At 44.0% G+C, this 27,587-nt stretch overlaps 1 protein-coding gene across 3 annotated transcripts in view; it reads left to right on the forward strand.

The window, feature by feature from the left end:
* The window catches only part of PTER (phosphotriesterase related), a 64,964-nt gene extending 55,030 nt beyond the window's left edge, over positions 1-9,934 (forward strand). For all 3 annotated transcript variants that reach the window (XM_077490889.1, XM_077490891.1, XM_077490890.1), the window contains one exon: positions 7,637-9,934. In XM_077490889.1, the coding sequence (XP_077347015.1) occupies positions 7,637-7,847 (211 nt within the window). In that variant the 3' untranslated portion in view covers positions 7,848-9,934. The remainder of the gene's footprint in view (positions 1-7,636) is intronic.
* Positions 9,935-27,587: the final 17,653 nt, after the last annotated feature.

Here is a 27,587-nt window from a genome sequence, read left to right on the forward strand (position 1 = left end):
TTCTGATCGTCTGAAGGCAGTATTCAGGGATCCGATGACTCCCTGCACCGTATACAACATGGAGCTGAGTAATCTGAAACTTGAGTGGAGGGAATGGACATTCCCCTCTACACAGTCTCATAAGGAAACATACACAACTGAGGCTCATTCACAGGCTGTGTGCTAGAGCTCCCCTCCTCCATCCCTTCCATTCCTTGGCGTCAGCATAACCTGTCAGAAGTGACTCGTGTAGATAGCAGAGGAAAGAGACAGCAAAGAGAAATCACACTAGGTGCTTTGGATTCAGGCAAGTACACAATATATTATAGAGGGATATGCTTTTTTCATTTAATTTTAGAGGTTTACAACCACATAGAAAATCGGGGGGGGGCTCAAAAGTCCAAGAGTGTCTCCTCAGCTTAAAATCAAAAGACATTCAAACTTTGTAATTCTGAAAATAGTACATAGCAATATTGACAACTATATAATAAAATTAAAATAATATGCTTTTCTTACTGATTACTAAGCAACAAATGGCAGCACTTGTTGGATGGGTTGGAAGGGCTTAGAATTTGCTCCAAATCTCTAATCTCTAAGCCCTTGTACACACGGTCAGACATTCTGACAACCAAATCCATTGGATTTTGTCCGAAACTGTTGCATACACACGGTCGGACAAAGTTGTCAGAAAATCCGATTGTACATAACGTGATGACGTTATTTCATTACGCTGCAACTACGTTCAGGCTAGTAACCAATAGCTTTGGTCTAGGAATTTTATCTGAGCATGCGTGGCACTTTGTCCGTCGGAGTAGGCTACACATGATCGGAGTATGTCCGATCGGAGAATTTTGTCAGAAAATTTTACGGACAAGTTGGAAAACTTGGTCCGTCGGATACTCCGACGGAAACAGTCCAATGGAGACCACACACACACAGTCGGATTATCCGACAAAACGGTCCGATAGGACACATTCCGTCGGAATCTCCGACCGTGTGTACAAGGGCTTATAGATCTCCAGATGGTGAAAAATGCCAGTAAGCTACAAAGCCAATTTAAAGCCGTATTAAACCCAAAAGCAAACATTTTATTATTTTGCAGTTTACCCATCTAAAATATGATTGCGGCATTCGTTTTCCTTTCTTCTATGTTCATCCCGTGATCCAGCCAGTAAATCTGTTGATTTTCAATAGCCCAAGTTCTCCAGGAGAATGTATCAATTTGCATGGACAAGACAACGCACTTAAAATTATACTAAATACTCATTTTTATTTTTTTTTAGGTTAAAAACAAACAAACATCCCCATACTTACCTGCTCTGTGTAATGGTTTTGCACAGAGCAGCCCAGATCCTCCTCTTCTCGGTTCCCTCTTCGGCTCTCCTGGCCCCTCCCTCACCCGAGCCAAGCCACAGATCCATGTGTCCATTCAGACAGGGAGGTGTGACTCGGCCCCGCCCCCTTCTCTTTCCTCATTGGCTCACTGACTTTGACAGCAGTGGGAGCCAATGGCACCACACTGCTACCTCAGCCAATGAGATGGGGAGTTACGGACAGCCGAGTCTCTTGTGCAACATCGCTGGATCTAGATGGGGCTCTGTTAAGTATTAGGGGAGCTGCTTCACACAGGTTGTTTTTTAATGTTAATACATAGAATGCGTTAAGATAAAAAGCATTCTGCCTTTACAACCACTTTAACACTGGCAGGGGTGATCAGCTTTTATTTATTCATGTAAAAAAATTTATCCCAAAAGGAAAAAAAAGCACTGTTTGCTGTAATGGATTATAAAGTGTGAGCTGGAGTTTTACTTCAATCTGTTTAGTGTATTTAAATCTGCTAATACATTTAACACGGCCATCCCCACAGACTGACATTGCTGCTGTCTGCTGTGCCTCCCGTTTTCATTCACCTACAGTTGGCTCACTAATGCAGGTGGTATGTTACTGGCCAGATCATTAGGTGAAAACAGAGGTAAAAAAGCTAAAGAAAATGAATGCAGCCACCCCATCCGATTGGTAAGCTGCAATATATAAAATTTTTGGTTTTGGGTTTAATACCAATTTTTAAAGTGCATTCCGTGTACTGTAAGCCCTTGTACACACGGTCAGACATTCTGACTACAAAATCCGTCGGATTTTGTCCGACGGATTTTGTCCGACGGATTTTGTCCGAAACTGCTGTTGCATACACACGGTCGGACAAAGTTGTCGGAAAATCCGATTGTTCATAACTTGATGACATTATTTAGTTACGACGGGACTACGTTCAGGCTAGTAGCCAATAGCTTTGGTCTAGGAATTTGATCTGAGCATGCGTGGCACTTTGTCCGATCGGAATTCTCTACACACAGTCGGACAAAGTCCGATCGGAACATGTTGTCGGAAAATTTTATAGCCCAGCTGGAAAACTTGGTTCTTCGGATACTCCGATGGAAACAGTCCAATGGAGCCCACACACAGTCGGATTATCCGGATTAATAACAAACATAATTTACTTACCTCCACTGTGGAGTTAGTTTTGCACAGAGTGGCCCCGATCCTGCTCTTCTGGGGTCCCGCGGCGGTGCTATCAGCTCCTCCCCGCATCGTATGACCCCCTAGGAGAAGTGCTCTCCCGGGGGGTTACCTTGCGGGCACGCTTCCGAGTCCAGCATCTGTATTTATAGATGCAGAAAGCAGGACTAGGCCCCGCCCCCGACGCCCGCGTAATTGGATTTGATTGAGAGTAGCGGGAGCTAATGGCTGCGCTGCTATCAATCTATCCAATCAAGAGCTGAGAACCCCGGGCAGAGAGGAACAGCGCCTCCCCGCCGAGGGATCAAAGGGCTCAGGTGAGTAAAATGGGGGGGGGGGGGCTGGGGGGCCATTCACTGTCAGAAGTTTTTTCAGTTTTTTTTTAAGGTGAAAAAACACAAAGGTTTACAACCCCTTTAAGTGTGGGCAGTGGCATAACTATAGCCTTAGCAGCCAACACAGCTGCTATAGGGCCTGGGGTGGGGGAGGTGGGGGGAGGCCTAATAGGGAGGTTGTTGAGAATGTAAAGTGGTTGTCCAATCGGAATTCTCTACAAATGATCGGACAAAAAAAATGTTGTCGGAAAATTTTTATATCCAGCTCTCAAACTTTGTTGGTTGGACATTCCGACAGAAAAAGTCCGATGGAGCCCACACACGGTCAGATTATCCGACAACACGGTCCGATCGGACATTTTCCGTCGGAATGTCCGACCGTGTGTACAAGGGCTTACTTTTCTCTGGTAACTTCTATCCCCAGAACACATCCCTAATATTGTATGGACTATGATGACAGTTACCCTGATACCTGCCCTTGATTTAGGGATACTATATGACAAAATCAATTCGATTACTGTCTTAGTTGACACTGCCAGGTGTCACAGAGAGAGGTCAGAATTTCGGAATGGGGTCTCCTGAATTGTAGTTACTCCCCTGAGTGTGGGGTAATTAACAATATTAGACCAGAAAGGTACAAGTGTGAACGGAGTCTAAAGCATTTCTAGCAATGACACTCTGTACGTAGAGAACTGCAGAATATCTGCCCGCCCTTCCCTAAGGATTATTTTCTGATTAACTGCACAGTCATCTACTGCTAAGGAAGAGCTGAACTAGAAAAATGTTTATTTTAGGACTGGAAGCTGCTGAGAATCGATCGGGAATGAGGAGCAGTATAATAGTTAATTTTTATTGCAAATATGTGCTTATTCTGTTAGGCCACAATTATTCCATTATCGGTTGGGAGGCTTTAGGTTGCATCACAAGCTATAAGAAGGCTACACACGACCTGGACTTTTTGACGGACTAGGTCCGATGGAATGAATCTGTTGGATATTACAATCGTGTATGGGCTCCAGCTGACTTTTTTTCCCCAAAAGTCAGACGGACCTATAAATAAAATCTGTTTCAAATCTTTCCGACGGACTCGAGTCCGGTCGAAAAATCCGTTTGTGTGTATGCTGGTCCGACGGGCGAAAACCGATGCTATGGCAGCTATTGGCTACTGGCTATGAACTTCCTTATTCTAGTCCGGTCGTACCTCATCATGTTCAAATCTGTCACACTTTGGTGTGCTTGTGTGTGGCCAAGTCCATTAGTTTGGAAAGTCTGTCAGAACTCCGCTGAAAGTCCGCCGGGAAGACCGTCGGACCTAGTTCGTCGAAAAGTCCGGTCGTGTGTACGCGGCATTAGGCATTTTTTGCCCAATTTTTAAATACATTTTTGTTGATGAACTAGAGGTGGTGAGTCCCCCTAAGTCCTCACCTCCACTCATAATATTACAATTCCTTCATCTGTTTGCAGTAAAAGGAACACAGATGCCATTGGACATTTATTTTTGGACAATGTGAGTTTGGTTGTGAGATCTTGATGCTATATCAGATAATTGTATGTCCATTTTGCCAACATTTTCATCTTTATAATATTACAGTTAAAGTGGTTCTAAAATGAAAACATTTTTTTTACCTTTAAGGCAGTGGTCTCCAAACTGTGGTCTGGGACCAGATGTGGCCCTTTGTTTTTATCCGACCATTGAGGTGCTACTTTATTCACTGACACTAATGAAGAGCACAATTCCTCCCAATGACACCAACGATGGGGGACAGTTCCTCTCAATGATGGGGCCCAATGACATCAATGATGGGGCACAGTTCCTCCCATTGATATCAATGATAGGGCACAGTTCCTCCCAATGACGGGACACAATTCCTCCCAATGATGCCAATGATGGGGCCAAAAGACATCAGTGATGGGACACAATTCCTCCCAATGACAACAACGAATGGGCCCATTGACACCAATGATGGGGCACAATTCCTCCCATTGACACCAATGATGGGGCACAGTTCCTCCCAATGACACCAGCGATGGGGCCCAATGACATCAATGATGGGGAGCAATTCCTCCCAATGATGCCAATGATGGGGCCCAATGACATCAATGATGGGGCACAATTCCTCCCAACAACACCAATGAATGGGCCCAATGACATCAATGATGGGGAACAATTCCTCCCAATGACACCAATGAGGGGACACAGTTCCTCCCAATGACACCAGCGATGGGGCCTAATGACATCAATGATGGGACACAGTTCCTCCCAATGACACCAGCGATGGGGCCCAATGACATCAATGATGGGGCACAATTCCTCCCAGTGACACCAACGATGGGGCACAATTTTTCCCAATGACACGAACAATGGGGCTCAATGACACCAACGATGGGACACAATTCCTCTTAATGACACCATTGATGGGGCACAATTCCTCCCAATGACACCAATGATGAGGCCCAGTGACATCATTGATTACTATGGGGTAGTGATACCCCAACTCACCCACAAAATAAAGTTCTAACCTAAAAGTAGAGGGACCCAAACTTTTGACATGTGCTTTATTTAAAAAATTTAATTACTCAAAACCTGTTCCTCCATAGTCAATCATAATGGCTGCCATCCGCTGACTCTGAAAAAAAAAAAGACTTGGCGCACGCGATGAATCCCAATAGTAACGGCTTCTTCAAGTTGTCATTAGCTATATAAAGGGTGGGGCTGGGATAGTTATGACACCAGTGATTAATTATGGCCATAAGCAGCAGAAGGAGCCAATCAGTTGTGCTGCAGTGATTTCATTTGTTTTTGGTTCCCTTTTCACTGTCCATTTCAAAGTTTAGCATATGGTAACTATTATTGATATTTTTATGTCTTGTATAACCAGAATATCAGTTTTAGGTGCCTTGACCTTTTCCTTTGCTTTTTCCAGAGCTGAGCACAGATAGCATTCAGCCACAAATATTATACAGTACATTACCATTATAAAGCTGGATGCAGCTCTCACTACCCAGCTGCTGATCTAATATTGCGTGCTGGAACCCTTAATAACACAACAGGATTGTGTGCCGTTTAGCTGTATTGAGCCCCTCAGTTAATTGAAGACAGTCGCGTGATGTTGATCAATTACACATTGCATGACAGTCGATAGCGGTACTTATTCTGCTAATTAACTTGATTAATGGTAAAGTCTCCTATTGATACTCTGTTCTCCTGCCCATTGGTATTATCTTGTAGCGTAGTTACTGGTATTTATGAACACAGCGGCCCTTATGTGTGAAAGCGTTACAAAGAAAAGTGCTTCCATTATGTGTTGCAGCTAGAGAATGATCTAGTGATATTGATTTCCCCATGAAATGTTGTCAAAGTGTAAACTCTTTCTTTAACTCAACGAGCTGCTTAGGTGAAATTTTTGAGAAACAAAAAAGGTTCCTTTTTTTTTTTTTTGTATTTCTCAAAGCGGAACTAAACTCTCTCAATCAACATGAACTTTTTTTAATCGTTATGCTGTTGGCATTAGAAAATCAATAGAAAGGTACAATATACTATATGGTGTTAGTTTTTTTTTTGTTTTACATTTCTTCAGTTGTTTCCTGATTTATGGCCTCCTGGCCAGTGGCGGCCGGCCCCCTACTCCATGCACCCAGCCCCTAATCTACATGCAGGGCTTCAGACGCATGTTTTTTTTTTTGAGGCACATTAATATTCACTATTGTCTTCCTGATTCTCCTCCCGGCTAATCAGGAAGTGGGTCTTAGGAGTCTTAGGACCCACTTCCTGTTCGGCCGGGAGGAGAAGCCCTGGCTCTCCTCCCGGTGAATTGTATGATAGCAATGGCAGTAGGGCTGTCGGGAGAGTGCGTGGCGGTCTCCTCCTCCATGTACCCGGCTGATCACCAGTCTCCCGGTGATAGTGATGAAGGTGGGGGAAGCTCGGAGTCCCCCCAGTAGCGGACTCCTCCTCCTCGGCCCCGGAACTCCAGAGCTGGCCCAGACCAACCCTTCTCTGTCCCCTGGAAGATGATTGTTTATGGGGCTGGGAACAAGGTGAGTGTCTGGGTGTGGGGAGGGGGTCCCAGGAGGTTGGGGGTTCTATGGAGGATGTGGATGTACAGGGCAGGCAGGCAGGGGAATGGGGAGATGTGTACAGCTCCGGCTGTGTGAGTCTCATTCACAGTCAGCACAGCCGGTGATGGGGGGGGGGGGGCTTTCCTGTTTGTGCCCCCCCCCAAAAAAAAATTTTTTTAGAACCAGCCACCACTGCTTCTGGTCTTCACTGGAAGGAGGGGGTTTCTCAGCCAAGCCCACCCTCTTGCCTGCATGCCCAGAGCTAAGGGCAGATGCATTCCGGGAAGTAAATGCTACATTAATCGTCTGTCCTTACGCAAGATGGTTCTGGCTAGATATGGTAGGAGGGTTTTTATTTTCAGAGTAATTTCTCAACAAAATAAAGCATTGAGACATGGATGGGTGTGTTTTCTTTTGAATATTAAAAAAAATATTAAATAGTGTTTTCAGTTTGTGGTGCTCAGATACAGTTAAGTTTCTCTTTTATTTAGAGTGGCGTATTTATGGGTCTCTGCTTGTAGTGTCAATGTTCTCCCTGTACTTGTGGTGGGTTTCAACCCCACTGCAAAGTAGGAGTTTTACTTTACCTGGAGTAGAGCTTTACATTTTAAAAAAATTCTATAAAATATTTTTTTCATTTTAACTTAATTTATTTGTTTTAATAAAAATTTTCAATGACCAGGGTTGTTATATATTTACAGATGGAAAAGAGAGCACACCTTATGCATTTGTTTTATTTTTTTTATCAGGTTGAGGTCTCTGATCAATCACGGTTACGAAGACAGAATTGTTATTTCCCATGACATACACACTAAGAACCGGCTGGTGAAATATGGCGGTCATGGCTACTCGCATATCCTCAATAACATCGTTCCTAAAATGTTGCTGAGAGGCATATCCCAGGAAAGTGTAGACAAAATGTTACTGGAGAATCCCAAAAGGTGGCTGACCTTTAAGTAAAGACATATAAAAGACAGAAATGGGTGGTCAGAAAAAGAAAATGAAAGATGTACATTGATAATTATGATCAGAGACATGTGAATCACACAAATCATAAGATCGGAGCTACAGAAGCATGGTATAGGTATGGTATGGGCCTGAGTGTATCTAACACGCTCAGTTATTCAGAGAGCAACCAGCAGGCCAATTGTATATCCTCCATTAATCATCCAGATTCAGAGAGGTGTGAACCCACCAATCACTGGTAAGAATGGTGTGGGTAGTGATAGCTAAACAGTTATATATTAAATTTTGGAACATGATTTAGGCTGGGTTCACACATATCTGCTGCCACTGCAATAACATACTTTACCACAATGTAAGTTAACATGTGTTATGTTCCTTGGTTCATTGCAGTGCCCCCCATTTTGAATGACACCCCAGTTCCCAAAGGTAACATGGTACCAATACACATGTGGTGTTATGCAGCATAACACACAGTAATGCCCTACCGTGAGTTGTGGTGTGCTGCGTTTCTAAAAATGGTGCATGTTCCCTTTCTTGGACATTTTAATTAACTGCCAGACTGCCCAGTTGAATAGACTGAATTAACGCAGTGCGTGCTAATGTGCAAAAAACACACAGCGAACATGCATCAGTGCACCACAGCAGAAAAGTGTGAACCCAGCCCCTTGCTGTGATATTTAGGTCTCCTGTTGTGTGTAGAAAAGTCCCGGAGCCCCTGAAGCCTAATGGTGACCTCCAGAGTTAGGGACAGCTGAAATCCTTCAGTCAAGAGTGGGTTACAAGGCATGGTGGGTGTGATGCAAGATGAACAGGTGGCCACCAGACACTCTGAATGCAAAGAGATTTTTTGTCACTTAAACAGAACTGTGGGAGAGAGGGTTAGGGCCAGGACACCCTTAGGTAGATGCAATGTTAATTGGCAGACTCTGAGACTTCTATAGGTAGACAGCTATACAGATGAAGGCCTCCAGCCAGACACCACTTCTGTATAGGCAGGACCGCTGTCTCCTATGGCAACAATCTTGTAGCTGTTACTAACGGTAAAGGTATTCAACTATCTGCAACACGAACAGTTCTCTTTACCCCACACTCACTCACTGTGGTTCTTCACTCAACGAGTGGGTCACTGTGGGTCATCGCTCTCAGTCTCTCTCACTAGACTTCAGATCCACTAGCCACTGAATCCCCTGAGCTCTTTCACGGTAGCACTCAGTATCTTCCTCAAGCATCACACCGGCTTCACTGCTGGGTCCCTGGCTTTGCACTCACAGATACTCCTCAAGCTTCACCCCCGCTGACACGTTAGGCCTCTGGCTTGGCACTCCACAAGCGCCACCTCTGCTGTCACGCTAGGTCACTGACTTAGCACTTGCTGAAGTTTTCCCACTTCTTCACCGTCCCCGGCTGGCGAGAAGTCTGCTCTGGTACGGTCCTCAGCTTAATCACAATTCTCTCTGGTAGCAAGGTAGATGGTACCTTTGTGGAGACAGCTTCCCCTCTACCTCCAACCACGATTTGTTCCCCCAGCCGGTGGAAACCGTTAGTTCTGGTTGGGCTAGAAGCCTTCAGTCCCAACACTGAACTACTTCTGGATAGGCTCTCAGACAGCCTAGCAGCCAGATGTCCATGGGATAGGCCTTAGGTTTCTCGACTAGCACCCAGACAGCTGTCCAAGTGGCACCGAACCCCAACCACTTGACTCCACCCAAATAAATAGGTTCTCCCAGCAGGCCAAGGGACCCAAGAAAACCCCTGCCCATTGGCTGAAACACCCCATACATTCTTAATCTGTCCTTGCAATGCCCTTGTCTTATCTAATGTCACCAAGTACCCGGCCATCTAGCGACAGAAGTGAGAAGTGCAGAAATTCCAGAATTAGGGCAAAATCAATTGACCTCCTAACAATTGGCCAAGACAACTATCGCTTGACAAATAAATTTAATAAAAACCCTACCTAAACATCAGGGTGCTACATATGTTATAACACTGGTGGTTTCTGAGTAACTGGAGGAAGCTCAATGCTAATGCAGTACGTTAATGGCTCCCATGGTAACTAATAAATAAAAATTTGAATAATCAAATCAATGTTGTCATTTCTTAATATTTTCAATGGAAAATAGTTTTTTTTTTGTCTTCTAAATGGTCATTGTCCTAAAATTTGTATTCCAAGGTAATGCAATGAATAGCTTTTAAAGCGGAAATTTACTCTTCATCAATCAATGTGAACTATTTTTAATCCTTATGCTGCTAGACTTGGTAAATAGATCGTAAGGTATATTTTATATTTAATTGTTTTCAACTTTTAAAAAGGTGTCCTACATCCCGGAAGTCTTCATGAACATTTTTGTTTATTTCATTTGGAGGAGGAGCTTTCTCAGCTAAGCACACCGTCCTGCCTGAGCTAAGGGCGGATGGATTCCAGGAAGTAAATGATACATGACTCATCTGCCCTTACTCAAGATGGATGCTGCTAGAAATGCTAGCGAAGGGGGTTGTTTTTCAAAGTGATTTCTCAACTAAATAAAGCATGGTGGCATGATGGATGAGTGAGTTTCCATTTGAATATTAAACATTATTTAAACAGCGTTTTCGGTTTGTGGTACTCGGATACATAGCTCCCAACTGTCCCTGATTTGGAGCAATGTCCCTCTGTCCCGTCCCCCATACCTCTTTCCTCCTCATTTGTCCTTCATTTTGGTCTGATCTCTATAGTTGTATATAAAATTGACTTCTTATCTATCAAAAAGAGTTTCCCAGAGCTAAACCTTTCGTCCAAATTCTAAATGGCTGCATTTGTAAATTTTAAAAGCCAATATAAATGAATAGTAGGGGTAAAAAATAAAGCCCTTGTGGATTTAATTAACCTTTTTGGGGGGTTAATTCTCCTTTAAGGGGGTGTGACAGGGGCGTGTCCTATGCCTGCATACATTTTCTAATAGGTGTCACTCATTCCCACTTCAAAATGTTGACAGCTATGCAGATACAGTTTAGTTTAACGCTACATGGTACACATTGCCTGTCTTGTTCCTTTTCATGCTCTGATTCATTAAGAATCCTTTGTACCCAGAAATCTTTGAATTTTACTCTCTAGCATTAACTGCAGATTTGCATACTATATGTAGCGGATGACATTTTGGACAAAGTGTCATTCATGTGTAAATTTCGTTTTTTTGCCTCAGAACAGTAGTGGGGTTCTGAGGGTTAATTATGTAGGTTAACTTTGACATCAGTTTGACTGGGCTGTGTTAGAAGTTCTGCTTGGTCATGTGAGGTGCACATGACAGGCCAGAACCAGGCCTGATTGGACGTTTTGAGTATCAGCTTCCCCGGAGCCAATCGGTGGGTGTGCCGGGCCCTGCTGAGGAGTCTGGGAGGGGGTACTTAAGATGTTGTGGTCACGTGTTCAGTAGGAGTTTGTGAGGCTCAAGCGGTCTGTTCTTTTTTCCTGGAATGGGGTAGCCCCGTGAGGGGTCCCAGTCACTGGGTGTTCCATATCCCGCAACATGCTTCTGTTGGTTACCCCCAATAGACCCGCCTGGTCTGGGATAGGGATCCGTCTGTTCCCGAGTTTTGGACCCGGCTGGTCTGAGGCGCAGTAACTGAGGGAGGATTCAAGGTGTCCGGATGCGCTCTTGGCTTGGAGGGGCACCACAGCTTGTGAAAGTCACCGGGGGCGCACTCTTTGGAGGAGGGCCAACAAGCTGGCATCCTGAGAAGTGCCTGGTTACTGAGTTGGGAAGGACATTGATGAATCCATGCTTTTTCCAGTACTACCAAGGAGACAGGGAACGTTCCAGGTACTGAGGAAAAAGGTTCCTGTCCACTTTCAGTTACAACTTGTTCAAGGTCGGAGATTTTACAAGTTCTGAATCAAAGTGCTGACTGCCATAATCTCTGGCTAGAGATTTGTTCAGCCTTGAAGCGCTCAGCTGTGAGTGGCTACTCTCTGGGTGGTATTAGAGACTTTGTTACGTCTGCAGTTCAAGGTGCCTGAGTTCTTCACCCTGCCCTCTGTTCCTATACGAGACTGTGTTGTTGGATGTTACCCCTGCAAAATAAAACCTTTCAAAAGGACTTTATTGGTGTCAGCGTCCAAGTTGTTGGGTATCAACCCTGGGAACCCCTAGACGTGGAAGAACAATCCAAGCGGAGGTAACCGCTAAGCCCAATAAGTCAAGGCCGCCCTACAAAGGGTCATGGCCGCTACATATACTAGGCCTTCTACAGTCAACGGTAACCAAAAGTACAGCATTGCTTTTTTTTTTTTAAATAGAGGGCTATTTTGAGCTTATTAGCCCTCTTCAGTACAAAGCATGCAAAATCTGTAGTTTCTGAAAATTTTATTTGCTGTAATGATTATAGTTGCCTTTTAAGTCACTGACCTGAACCAAGTACAGTATACAGATCAGGAAAGTTGAAGAAGTGTGCAATTTGTGAAACGTTTCTGACTCCATGATCACAGACAGCACACACAGAACAAAAGCCATGCACATAGGCAGGTGCTAACTGTATTACCCTGCACTGTATGCATACAATGTTGCGGTCATCGTTGGGGTTAACTTACTGTGGTGTGTCTGCTGTGCCCCATTGAGGTTCCCATAGTTGGGACATTTATGTGGAAGGGGGCAAGTCCTGAGAGCTCGTCTTTTGGATTTGGTCATCAGGCAGAGGGGGACCATACATGGAGAGATGAAGCATTACACTGAATTGGGTTGCCCCTTGATGGGACCCTAAATCTGTATTGTATTAAGCCAACCACCGTTAGATGGGAACTGTTACAAGACAAAAATATGAGACAACAAATAACCCTAAAGACTAGAGATGCACCGATTTATTGGCCACCAAAAATTACTGTCCATTTCAGTTTCAGTTTTCAGCCAAATGCATCCTGAATTTTCAGTTTTGGTCCATAATTCTGATTTTGGTGCCCCAATACTAAAGACATTATACGTTAATTTGCGAAAGCCATCGGCCTAATGCCTGTGGCATTACATTGTGACTACTGAATAGAAGCATGTGGAACAAAATTGTATTGTCACATCTTTTACTCAGTAAAAGCCTCGTAAAATACAAAGCAGTTTCCCTCCATGCCTTCAGGCTTGAAGCAAAGTGTAAAATGTAACGTGTGTTAAAGAACTGGTGAAGGAAAATCCATGTTCTACGCCATTTCTGTCAAAATGAATTCATAGTCAGGGCCGAAGCAGTTATCACTGGCAGGTGAAAAGACGTTGCCCTTCCCAGGTGAGGCCTGGTGTAGTGCATTGGCCTTCAGCCACTTGGAGTTGCTTCTTAAAAACAATTAAAGTATAACTAAAGTCAGTACAAAATGATTGCGGGGCCAGATATGTTGGAACCCGCTTAACTAGCCAAGCTTCAGAGGCTCAACATGGGAGACAACGCATTAATAAAATAATTATAATTATTGTACACAATTCATAAAAACAGAGTCATATAAGCCTAAAATTGATCCACAAATGAATGTTGCAAATTAAACTCAAGGCAGCCTGGCAGATGGTGCTTTTTGGCATCTTTTGACATGAGGCATTTTTTCTCAGGTGTGGTGAACAGGGGCGGATCCAGGGGGGGGGGGCAACAGGGCAATTGCCCCCTCCGAGAATACGGCCAGCGGATGACAGCGCAGCCACTTCCGCGTGTGCCAGCGCAGCCAGTTGTGCGGGTGCCAGCGTGTCCGGTTCCGCGGGTGCCAGAGCGGCCAGTTCCGCGGCCGGTTCTGCGGGTGCCAGCACGGTGGGTTCCACGGGTGACTGCGCTGAGTGCTGGTGAGTAGACGGGTGAGGGGGGGGGGCAGCTGGGCAGCTTATGAGGGCTGCTGGCCAATCAGGAAGCCAGTAGGCAGGGGAGCAGGGAGATTACATCATCTCTCACTGCCCTGCATCCCTCCAGTTCCGCCCTCACTGTGCGAGAAGCTGTGTGCAGCAGAGAGATTACATCATCTCTCTGCTGCTTATCTTCACTCTGGGACACAACAAAAGACCACCTTAGCAGAAAAGTGACACAGTAGGTGACAATCCGCAATGTGTGGCAGGCTACGTGGCAGTCCGCAATGTGTGGCAGACTACGTGGCAAGTGGCAATCCGCAATGTGTGGCAGGTGACGTGGCAAGTGACAATCAGCAATGTGTGGCAGGTGACGTGGCAAGTAACAATCCGCATTTGGTGACAAGTGACGTGGCAAGTGACAATCCGCATTTGGTGGCAGGCGACATGGCAAATGACACCCTCAGGGCTCCCACCGATTCTGCATTATGGTGAGTTGAACCATTTAATCTTATATTACAATGTATTAATATAAATAATGCTTCAATCATCCTGACACCATGTGCTGCGGACGGAGGACTTGCTGAAGCCTCTTTCCGCAGTATACAAAGAGCTGTTCGTTGACAGACCAAAACCGGTCCAAAAATGCAGAGACACTTGGAGTGCCTTAGTAACAGATTTCGGGGGGGAGGATTGGGACGACATGTGGGGTTACCCGTTTCAAACCCTGGTATCAGTCAGAGACAGACTTATTCAATTTAAAATTCTACACAGGGTGTACAGGATCAGCAGGGTGCTGGCGCTGTACAGCTGACCGTGCTGACTTTGATCATATATTTTGGCAGTGCCGCAGTGCCGGCAGATTGAGGAATTCTGGAAGGGAGTGACGCACACCATACAAACAGTACTTTCGGTGCCGATTCCGGTCACAGTCGCGGAATGTTTGCTCGGGCTGGTGGAGGAGTTGGCGCCTCGAAAGGCACAGAGGACTTTGATCTCCCTGACTTTGTTTTATGCACGTAAAGCTATCCTGTTATGTTGGAAAAAGCCTGAGCTGCCTACAGTGTCCTATTGGAAAAGCTTGATCAATAAAGCACTACCGTTCTACAAGGCTACCTACCTAAGTAAGGGATGTCCCAAGAACTTTGAGAAAGCGTGGCAGTGCTGGTTGGATGCCAAGGATACCTTGAACTAATTTGCTAGGTGGGGGGAGGACTCCCTTATGGCCATCTGGTGTATGGGGCAGGGTGCTGATGTAAGTTCTATTGGCTCCTTTCTCTACCTCCGGGATTAGGAAATATTATTACTGATGAGAAATATGCTTTTTGTGGGGTGCAGTTGGTGAACATGGTATGTGATCCGGTGTTGATTGGAGGGCTGCACTAGGGTTTTTTTTGGGGGGGGAGGGAGTGGGGGAGTGGGGGAGAGGGGGAGGGGGGGCTTGTGGGTTTTGGGTCATATGTTTTGTATTATATGTGTTGAAAACTGTTAATAAACACAAATTTACAAAAAAATAATCCTGACACCATAACAGCCATGGTGCCATAATGATTGAAGCGCCAATACCAGCCATTTCCTATATAAATTGCCCCCAAAATTTTTTTATAGCAGTGCCCCTCCTGAGACTAAACTCTAGATCCGCCCCTGGTGGTGAATACCCGTGGTTTTTGGGAACCACTCTGTTTACTGTATCTATAACTTCTCTGGCTTCTTAATTTTCCTACTGGGCGGAGGGGCTTTTCTGGCCCCCTTCTAGACACCTTACTACAAATTGCCCAGGTATACCCATGCTGGTTGCTCACTACTATCCTCACCCCTGATAAATAAAGCATATTTTCTTTTATTTAGCACCTTTGCCCATGACAAGTGGACGCCACTTCCCGACGCCCCCCCCCCCCCCCCAGTGCCTGTTGGGAGGCACACGGGTCCCAGAGACAGCAGGGACCATTCGGATTGCACAGCGTGACTCGCGAATGCGCAGTAGGAAACCAGGAAGTGAAGCCGCAAGGCTTCACTTCCTGATTCCCTTACCGAAGATGGTGGCAGCAGCATCCGAGGACCGAGGGAGGGGGTGACGGGTATGTGTCCTTATTTTAAAAGTAGCAGCTGACTTTTAGCTGCTGACTTTGTAGCTGCTGACTTTAAAAAAAAAAAAAATTTGTGGACCTCCGCTTTTGACAGTTCCACCTTCCAAGCATTGGTAAATTAAAAAATGAGCACCTATATATTGTTTTTGCATTGAAATCTGCAGAACATTGCAATAGCAGTCACTGCATCGTGGGTGTGCAGAGGTACAGACTTTTGGTTAAGGGGCTGGAGAAAGTAAACAATGGGAATAAAAGTGTAAGATATGAGTCCCTCTGCAGGGGTGAAAGATGGGACTTGTGAATGGATCCAATGCCCATGAGTGCCACCTATCAATACCCACCAGTGATGCCAATCAGTGCCACCTTGCAGTGCTGCCTATCAGTGTAACCAATCAGTGCCCATTATTGCCACCCATCAGTTTAACAAAAAATAAAAACCGTAGAGGTGATCAAATACCACCAAAAGAAAGCTCTACTTGTAGGAAAAGAATGATTAAAATTTCATTTGGGTACAGTGTAACATGACCGTGCAATTGTCATTTGCTGAAAGCTGAAAATTGGTCTGGACAGGAGGAGGGTTTAAGTGCTCAGTAAGCAAGTGGTTAAAGAGGAACAATGGGACAAGGGTGGCAAAAAAAAAACTGATGGGTTATAACCTTCCCTTACCCAATCAGAAAACAAAAAAAATGCCTATAGTTCTACCTAAAGCTTTAGTAAATCCTCCTATTATTTTCATCCAAGGAAGCTGCCATCTTGGTCTCTGTTTAATCTTTAACTGCCATGATGCTGCACATGTGATCAATTATGACACCAACCATTGGATGGTTTGACAGTATGGTTGAGAGCCCAATGTGACATTCCCGGCATGTGTTGGAAATTAAACATTTTTTTTTTTTTACGCTGTTAAACCTATGGATTTACTTCCACTTTGAAGGGAATTTGGGGAATGTGGCTGTGTTTTAAGTTATATCCTAAATATGGGTTTAACATGGTCCCAATGGTGAAACAAAAGCCTTTAATGATGTAATATTAAATCCATAGCTGTATTTCTTTTATATATCTGCCTGAAATTCAGCTTTAAGCGTGAATTCTTTCTGTACCTCTCCTAATAAAACCCTTTGGAAGCACACATATTTTTATGTTTAGAGTCTCTTATTTTCCACTTTTCTCACTTAGAAATAAACACTTAAACAATCGTCTTTAAACACAATTAATTGAATTCCTACCGGCAGCGATAACCAAGGGTACTCTGAAGCAAGTAATAATAATAATGCACAACTTGTAGAAAAGTAAAGTGATTCCAATTAAACGACTCCCCTCTGGAACAATTTGATGTTCCTTGTAATATTGATGATGCTTGTAATTATCCCGCTGTTCTTTAATTAATGCTTGATATGGAACATAGCCATTTAAATTACTTTCTGGCACAGAAAAAAAAGGCTGGACACTACCCTCTAATTGTTTTATTTTAAATAACCCAGAGAAGTATGTGCATTCCACATTGTATAACTGAATACCTCGGGATCCATTTTTAGACAATAATGTTGGAATATCTTCCCTGGCCTCTTGAAATAACAGTCCCGTTATCTGCAGTGAAATTGGCCATTTTCCCCCCAGGGATGATCAGAGCCTCGGAGTGAATGGTTGACCCCATTGTTATGAACAGTTAGTCCAGCTCACAGACATCTGTTTACCTGTCTTGGCAGAGGGCGCGTTATACATGTCACAACATATTTGACCTTTTTTTTGTTTCAAACTTTTTTATTAAGGAATATAAGTACATTTACATAGAACATTATACATGAGTGTAATAATCATATATGAAACATATGACATTGAACAGGATGACATTACACACGGATTGTGACCTATCCATAGAGACTAGAAAATGTGTGCAGACAAACACCTACTGATGCAATATCCCCAACAATAATCAGGTCATCGTGGCCCACATGGTAAGTACTGAGGTAGGTCAAGGTCCGTGTGTGTGGTGTTCTTGCTTCTACTAAGTTGCCTATGTTGTATTAGTACCTTGACTTCCGGGAACAATGCCTATAAACGTATATTCAGAATACACAAGGAGGTTCTGTGTTGTTAGCATTTGGTCTCGCATTGGGTTACTGCGCTCAGCACTGAAGGGTAAAATTATGTGCATGTCTTGAGCATATATTGGGTGATGTGTTATCGCAGATCATAGGGGGTGTATTTGACCTTTTATTTATATTTTAGATATTTTAGGCCTGTTAACACCAGAATGTGATGAAAAATGCACAGAAAACGCAGTTTACTCATGTGTGCTTGCAATTTGTAAAACATTGCATTATGTTTTTCTATGCAATGTTCCTCTGCACGCTCCACAAGATACCAGAAGTACAAACCACGGGTCCTCATAGCAGTCAAACTTCAAAAACCCATTTTCTAATGAGTTGCATTGAATTTACACGTATTTGTGTGTTTTTTTAACCACACTGCAATGCAGTGTAAAAGTGTAAATTACACTCATTGCCAACCATTCTTTTTAAAGTGGTTTTAAACCCACATGAAAAAAAAAAAGACCTGCAAGACAATGGCATAATGAGCGAGTATGCATAGCATACTCGCTCATTTTGTAATACTCACCTGAGATCGAAGCTCCCGCTGTGGTGCCCATACACAGCACTGGCCGGTGAGATTCCCCCCCAGAGTTACTTTCGGGTATCATGGCTCCGGTGCTGGGATTGGCCAGAGCCGCGATGGTGTCACTCCCGCGTGTGGGAGACGCTGGTAATGGCACACTCACTGAAGCAAATGGCACGTACAGTGCGTATGTGTTGATGATGTCGGCACATGCAGATACAGGGGATATCTCCTAAACCATGCAGGTTTGGAAGATATCTGGGGTAGCTACAGGTAAGCCTTATTATAGGCTTACCTGTAGCAAAAAGTGGATTGTAAGGGTTTACAACCACTTTAATTGGTAATATAAGTGGTCTCCAAACTGCAGCCCACACGCCTGATGCAGCCTTTTGCATGCCTTTTAACTGGCCCTTTAGGCACTATTCTTCCCACATGCCTTTTATTTGGCACCATCCCTCCCACTGACACCAACGATGGGGGATTCTTCCTTTCACTGACACCAATACACTATTCTTCCCATCAACACCAAGGACAATTTACTAGTCCTCCCATTGACATTAATGATGGGGCACTATTCCTTCCACTAATACCAACAAAGGGTCACTATTGGCCCTCCTACTGACCACAGGGGCCTTGTCTGTTTTTTTTATTGTCCCACTTAAATTGGGGCATTTTTTACTTCCACTGTCCAAAGCCTGCCCCACCTAAAATCTGAAGGACACTAAATTGGCCCTTTGTTTTATAAGTGTGGAGACCCCAAACCTATATGGTTTGAATGCATTTATAATGGCATCCAAACTGTAAAAAAATATAATTTTGAGGGTATGTTTGTGTTTTTAAGGGTATTTTCATTTTTTCCTTTCTTTTTCTAGTGTTCTTTACATTTTTTAATTTGTATATTTGATCATTATGTATGTACTGTCACTTTATTTACCTTTTTTTCTGTCTGTGAAAAAAGTTACATATTGAGGCTAAAGATGCTGTTTTTTTGACACAGGAACAAGTCCGGGGTAGTTGAAAGGAGCTTCCATAACCCACAGGGACCAGTTAAAGCCCATTGCGTCCTAAAAAAAACCCCTAATGTTGCTTTTCCTATTGGCTACAATGCATTTCTACAAAATGGAAAAATTTCACCAAAGTTCTTGCTGAAATTTCAGGAAATAAAAACTTAATTTCAGTCACCCTAGTTTTAATCAGCACATAACTAGAATATTGTATTATCAAGGGCAATTCACTTCTACTATTCCTTGGGTAGGAAGCCATGCATTGCATGTTAGTGATTGGTAGTGATGTTTGGTAACACAACTGAATTTGTAAAAACTACTCGGTTAGCTCTGTATGCTAATTTTCACACAAAAATTGACAACTGATAAATGCATCACATGTGCTAATACATTTTATGTGATTAGGTATCTGCCTTGTTTCTAATATGATTTAACTTTTACATTTATGACCAATGTTTTAGTACTGTGGTACAATTTTGTTTGATTGAGCTAGTCCTCTCTGTGGTACTTGACCTGCAAAAATGAAAAAAAAAAAAAAATATACACTTTTTCTGTTGCACATTTTATGTCCCAACTATACAGCTGTCCAAAAATTTACAAGTACAATAGTTCATAAAGTAAAAATTATATCAATAACCAAAATTAATGAGGTCACTGAAATTTATAATAAAAAGACAAAATTTGTAAATATATTTTTGCTTCACATCATACCATAATCCCCCCTCCACCAAATGATTTGGATAAGTGCACAAAGCAAGGTCCATAAAGACATGGACGAGCGGGTTTGGGGTGGAGGAACTTGACTGGCCTGCACAGAATCCTGACCTCAACCCAAAAGAACGCCTTTGAGATGAATTAGAGTGGAGACTGCAAGCCAGGCCTTCTTGTTCAACATCAGTACCTAACCTCACAAATGTGCTTCTGGAAGAATGGTCAAACATTCCCATAGACACACTCCTAAACCTTGTGGACAGCCTTCCCAGAAGATTTGAAGCTGTTATAGATGCAAAGGGTGGGCCAACTTAACATTGAACCCTACGGACTAAGACGCCATTAAAGTTCCTGTGTGTGTAAAGGCAGTTGTCTCAATACTTTTGGTAATATAGTGTATCTACTTACAGATAAGGGTAAACAAAGGGGTTTGTGGCTAGCAGATAGAATAATCCCAAAGAATCCTGAACATATCACTGTCCTCTCTTCTAAAATGGGCATTTCAGAGGATCAGGGTATATGATACAGTACTGGATCTCCCAAGTGAGGCCCGCTCCTACCTCTGGGCCCCATGGAAGCCATATGAGCTCCAATAGCTATAATCACATGTGGACTTGGGGCAGTGCTCAAAGCTGGAGGATAACAGGTTTCCCTACCGGTATTCAGAAAGTGGGAGCAGATGTCAGGCACTTCAGAATCGTGGGCATATGTGGGGTAAGGTGCAGCTGAGAACCAACTCAGTGCTTCAGTTGTGAATATGGCTGTGTATGGCCTCAGCCAACGCTTCTCCAGCCACATCCCATGACATGTTTCACCCCACCTACCGGGGCTTGGACACAGAGGGCCAAGCCCTGGTCAGCGGGGCGAACTTGTCAGGGGGCTTGGACAGAGCAGTACTGCCTGAGGCCATACACAGTCATATCCACAACTGATGCACTGGGGTGGTTTTGGGTGGCGTCTTACCCCACATATGTCGACTGCTATGGCTATACAGCATTGCCTAATTGGTCTGAAGATCACTGTAAAGCAAGTAAACATCTAAAAGAGTAAAGAATAACACTGGTGTTGAAATGCACATCAAATGAAGGTCAGCAAATTTCCTTTGACTTGAATGGAGTAATGTGGATGACATTTCAGAGGCTGTGTTTCGTGTTGAGTCAGTTCTATTGAGGTCTGCTTGGATTGTATGCGAAGCAAGTTATTGACGTATTTTCTTGTTAATCGCTGTGTTCTGCTTTTGAACACATAAATGCAAATAAAGTCGGCTACGTGTGACATGAAGGGCAATCTACAAAACCCACAACTGATTTACGAAAGATTACAGCTACTTTGTAGACATTACCCAACCAATCCGAACTATTCTGATCTTCACCATTGTTATCTAATAGGTGCATACATTACTAGTACTGAGATTTTTCTGCCACCCCTCCTACCCTTGCATAATCCCTGTTAAAGGAAGTCCACGGAGCTGCAGCCGCAGGCTGTGGGTGGAGGGACGGCATCACAGTTGCTGGGACTGCACTGTCGCCGTTTTAATTGAGAGAAAGGGGGGCGCTTTAAGGGAGGACCGGAAGGCGGGGCTGTGGGCGGAGCCGGGGGGTTCGCCGGGAATCCGAGCGGAAGCCAGGGCAGTCGGAGAGCGGAGGACAAGATTCCCACCCACCCTCCCTTGATGTTGGGGGTTGGCCATTTACTCCAAACATAGTATGGTCATTTGTTAATGGGGGGCCGGGTTTGGAGGGGGGTTGGGGTTTGTGGTAAGGTTCGATCACGGGGGGTGTCAGTCACTACAGATGTCATGTTTAAAACCTTCCTTATCATCCAGGTGATGGTTTGTGTAGACCAGCAATGTTGTCAAATGCTGCCTTTGGCATTCAAAGGTAGCGATGCCTAAATGCATACATTCTAATGCAAATCACAGACTGCATCAGGCCTGCACAAATGCATCTCAAAAGGACCCGCTGTGTCCAATGATACTGTATGTAGCACAATGATCAAATGTGGGATTAATGTCTACATGAGCCCAAAGAGAGCTTCAAGGCCAAGCTGTTCCAATGTATCCTCCAGGGTGAGGCCTACCCTGTACACTTCCCCCTCTAGTGATGGTAAGTGAAGTATACACCTCTGCCCTATGATGTACAATAGCCAATCAGGGGGAGGCAGCACACAGTGCACTTGGTGCATTATACATCATTTCAGACTTGGAGGGGGGGGGATTGTAGTACTCTCTGAACCAGTCAGACATCATTTCAAATTGCTGTGGATCTAACAGTAATTAATAGATCTAGTAATGCATTCGTTCTAGTCAGGGAATCCACCAATTGGGCCATGAATCTGTCCTATATTACATTTAAAAAATGACGGGCCCTTAATGAGTGAGCTGTCCCTTTCGGCCCAGTCAATATCGGGATCGTTGAAGTCCCCAATTATTATTATTATGATGACATTTCCCTGCCTCGCTGACATTTATAACTGTGATAGGAGGTCAAGCTCCTCCTCCCCCTTCAGGTTGGGGGGGCCTGCAACATACCCCCACTATTAATTTCCTATGTGCTTCTTCCCTTTGAAGTTCCACCCACGCAGATTCAATCTCCTCCCCGTCCATTTACAATGTCATTCCTCTTTTTCACCCATAAATCATTCTTGATATACAGACACACCCCTCCCCCTCTTCTACCCTCCCTGTCCCTCCGATACAGTGAATACCCCTGGATAGTTTCCAGCCAGTCTTGTGAGCTGTCAAAACAAGTTTCTTTTATTCCCATGAAGTTTGTCAGTTTTTGGATTAGGACACTGGTGGTACACATATACTGTACATATTTCAGTTGTCTATGTAGCTGTGTGTCTTGATTTAACTAATTGCTTACTGGCTACATATACCCCCTTTCTGCCCAGGCCAATTTCAACTTTCAGCGTTGTTGCAATTTGAATGACAATTGTGTGGTCATGCTACACTGTACACATATGATTTTTTTAAAAATTTTCTTCACACAGAACCCACTAGTTGTTACTAGAAGAGCAACCTGGCACCTTGGCATGTGGTGCTCAACCACTTAGTTCTGGTGAGTGGGCAGACGGCAGATAATAGTAGCCCCTCTTCATCAGAGAAAGACTCGGAGCTGCTTGGTTTCAGTTTTTTTTCCTTTGTGAAACAGTTTATCCAGGTGGCAATGGAGGCCATTACATGGGCAAAGAGACAAACTGATATTTACCCTTTCTTCAAAATGGCAATCTCTTCTCTGTTTATGGTAGAAATTTTATAAGAGGGATGGCAACGTCCAGAGAGAGTTTCTCATTTGATTGTCTTTACAAGTTTTATCCCTGTCAGAAACCGGATATAGCATCAACTGAAATCCACTGCTCCTCCTCCAGACTATTTCTCTCCCACGGAGTTGCCAAATCCACTGCAAAAGCAGGTGGGCTGCTACAATATTTACAGACACTTCAGACTCAGGGGGTTCTCATCTGGGTCCCATTCACAGGAAAGATTGCATATTTTCTACCCAACCCTGTTTGTAGTTTGCAGGGGACGTGGCTACCGTCCAGCTGCAGATTAGAAGAGGTTGAACCTGTTTGGCCCTCTAAAGCCCCATACACACTATCAGATTTTCTGATGATTTTGGTCTTCAGATTTACCAAAACCATATAATATGAGGTCAAACCTTCGGAGTTTCAATGTGTATGCAATCAGGCCGGCCCTTCTACTACATGGTTTTGGTAAATCTGAAGACAAAAATCAGCAGAAAATCTGATAGTCTGTATGGGGCTTTAGAGATATTTAAGATGGAGTCCATTCAAACAGTACAACCAGATGGCTGGATGCTACTGCTGTATCGTCAGGATGCCTATCCTCACATCCCAAGTTTTATTCTTTACTTTTTCCTTTTCCTTTCAAAATAAGTAAGTTTGGTGATCAGTTAGACACAACTCCACTTTAACATCCTACCTTTTGGCTTATAAATATCTCTGAGAATGATTACAAGGGTCTCAGTGCCCTGTCAGCTCCACTCAGAGAACAAGTTCGCCACTATCTGGACCTCATTCTTCTTCTATCCAGAGGACTGGAACAATTGTTGTAGCACTAAGAGGTCCTCATATATATCCGGCAGAGATATGGCTGGGTTAGCAACTTCCTGAAAAAAAAAGGGGAAAAGCAAAGCCAACTCTCTCCAACCAAACGGTTAGTGTACCTGGGGGTGCTCTGCTAGTTCCTCTGTTTTGCTTCCATCAGAGAAAGTGGTGACAGTCCGGAACAGAATTCTGAGGACAGATACTTACACTTGTTTGATGGCTTCTCAGTGTCTTAGTCATCTGGGCACAACATCATCATGCATACTGATGATTCCTTGGGCACATGGGCACCTGAGCAAGTTTCAACTAGGATTCTTAGTGCAAGGGAGGAAACAGGATCTAGCAGAGTTAATAACAGTGTCACTCAGTATGACTAGCGGCCCGTGGTGATGGAAAGACCTTGAGGAAGTCACAGCCCGTTAGAACTGTTAGACTGGATAATTGTTACGAGTTATGTCTGCAAGACAGCCGAGAAGGTCCACTGCGAGGGACTCTCGGTCAAGGCAAGCGGAGATCCCCAGCCAAGGAGGGTAGTCTTGATTGTGCTGGAAGTTCAAACAGCCCTTTTAGCACTTTGACCTTGCTACACAGAATCCAGGGAAGACCAGTCTTCTTGCAGTTGAGCAACAGGGCAGCAGTTGCCTATATTCAGCTCCAGGGAGGAACTCGCAGCAATATGCTATTGAGAGAGGTAAAACCCATAACGTCTGGGACTGAAGATCACCAGCAAATTCCGGAAGCAGTTTACCTCCCAGCGGATTTTCGAACACACAGGCAGACCGACTATTGTGCAAGCTTCCCAGAGCACAACAAGTGGGTCTACGTCCCAGGTCTTCTCTGAGCGGGTCCACAGGTGAGGCCTATCCCGGACAGACCTCTTCACATCCCACAGTAATCACAAACTTTGGGTATGTCTGACCCTGTTTCCGCACCCCAAGGCGCAGGGGGCAGATGCTCTGGTCAATCCTTGGGGCTGCAATCTAGCCTATATATTTTTCCCCCAACATCTCTCGTAATGAAATTCCTCTTGAGTCTGTCTAGGGAGAACATGGTTGTCATAGTCAATCCTCCATATTGGCCAGGAAGCCCTCGGTTTTCCCTGGCCATTCATTTCAGGATACAGAAAACATTTCCCCTTCACAACATATGCAGACTGGGGCTGCAAGCAGGGGCACTAAAAAGGGAGGCTGGGCAACTCAGGTTGCTCCAGATTCGCTCCACTTGTTGTGTGCGAGAAGGCACTCTACAACATCTATGGCTAAATCTGGAACAAGTTTGCATTTTCTCGGTAGGGCGAGACATTAATCCTACTTCCCCTCCGGTGACAGCTGTTTCTATACATCCTTTAGTCAGTATTGGACATGAGCCTTAGTCTATCCTCATTGAGCTTGCAAGTATCGGCTATATCTGCAATAACAAATTTAATTGGGCCACGAATCCTTCAGTTTGCACAACTTTTGAAGGCAGTCATGAGGATTTGATCATTAAGGAAAAGAGATCTATTGGTGTTGCTGGATCTCATGTCAGTTCAACCGCTTGTTCCAACAGAGCAGTGTTCGGTTCGGACCATTACCTACAAGGCAGTATCTATTGCAAGAACTTTAAGTAGAAGATTGTCTGAGATTCAAGCTCTTGGAGCTTCAAAAAATATATACTGTTTTTCTTTCCAGGAGTAGAGTTGGGTCTTGTAGATCATCTTGCATCAAAAGGAGCAACAGCCCTCTATTTAACAGACATCTGAACATTGCCTAACTTTCCACAACATCACACAGTAAATTCACACAAACTGGTCATTTCCAGAACTTAAAAGAAGTACCTGTCCACAATTGTTCCTTTCAGGTCATGTAATAAATATTTTGTCATTCCAGCTGGAAAACATGAAGGAAAAGAGGTTACTGCCTGGACTTTAAAAGGCTTGGCTGTGTATATAGGACAAGGGGTCACAAGCCTCTGTCAGCGGCGGCGTCACACTCTACCAGAGCGGTTGCAGCTTCATAGGCAGCACATTCAAAGGCATCTATGGTGTCCATCTGTAGAGAGGTATCATGGTCATTCAAGCATACCTACTCAAACTTTACAGAGTAGACCCGGGTGCCTTGTCATCAGAGGACTTTGTAGGAAGGACTATTCAGTCCTCTGTCCCATCATAATTAGAAGATTGGTTTGGCAAGTAGAACCCAACCTTTCAGCTAGTTATTTATCACTAGTATGCTGCCATGTTGGTGTCAGGAAAACGGAAAACTGTATCAAATACTTACCGTAATTTTCCTTTCCGGACGCCAAACCATGGCAGCATACGGACTCACCCTGTACATTTTGGTATGTAACTTGTTACAAAGAATGGGGAATGGGGGGGGAGCAGCTAACTAGTCCTTTTTTTATGCTATTCACTGGTCCAGAGGGAGTAGTCAAGAGGCGGAGCTCTATCACTAGTATGTTGCCATGGTTTGGCATCAGGAAAGGAAAATTACGATAAGTATTTGATGCAATTTTCCGTTTTAGAATGTATGTTACTTGCTAAAATATATTATTTTTTGATCAAGTTGTTATGGGTAAAGTGCCACTTTAATTGAACAAGCTGAACTTAAAAGCTGATTGGCTACCATGCAGAACTGCACCAGATTTTGCACTCTCCAGTTTTAGTAAATCCACCCCTCCATATTATGATGGGAGTGTACCAAAAGGTTTTATTTCCTGTAATAGATTAATGGCTATGATCAGCATCTCCACCTAGAGGCCAAAGTGCAGTACATTTTCTCATTGAGGGATTTTAGAAAACATATCATATTTTGGTCACTAGAAGGAGCTGATGATCATAGGAATGAATCTATTACAGAAAATACAGGGAAAATGTCTACACCCTGTACAAACGCCTGTGGCATTCATAAAAAAATGTTTTATAAATAGGCCCTTTAGAGGCGGTTCACACTGCCGCGACCTGAAAGTCGACATGGCTTTGCCATGCAACTTCAAGGCAACTTTGAAGCAACTTCAAGAAATACCTGGGAAATCTTCCTGTACTATCGGATCCAAATTACATCAATGAAAGCAGAATTCCACCGACGTATTACAGTTTTTTTTCTAAAGGCATCTGTTAGTATCATCCTAATGTAATGCTGCAATCACTAATCTCATTTATAGTGCCACTAAATTTCTTATTTTATTTATAAAACTAACCTTATATTTCTCTCTGTAGGGCTGTTCCATCTTGCTTGTAGGCATGTGAAGCCCACTAGTATACTCTTCTAGATACGGTGCTGCTGAATAACCAGAGTGCGCTGCTGGATTTCACGCATGTGCATTATCCACAATTCGCAACGCAGGAAACTTCTCTCGTAATCTCGTGTGTATGAGAATCGGCGATGCCTACTGACTCCTGAGAATTATGACAAGCATCTCCCAGGAACCAGTGCACAGCCGGATATTGCGCACATAGCTGTGGATGGGACAGACAGGAAGTGCTGAAGA

Source organism: Lithobates pipiens, unplaced genomic scaffold (assembly GCF_037356315.1).
Source record: "Lithobates pipiens isolate NorthernLeopardFrog02 unplaced genomic scaffold, aLitPip1_a1.2 Scaffold_19, whole genome shotgun sequence".
Taxonomy (NCBI): Eukaryota; Metazoa; Chordata; class Amphibia; order Anura; family Ranidae; genus Lithobates; species Lithobates pipiens.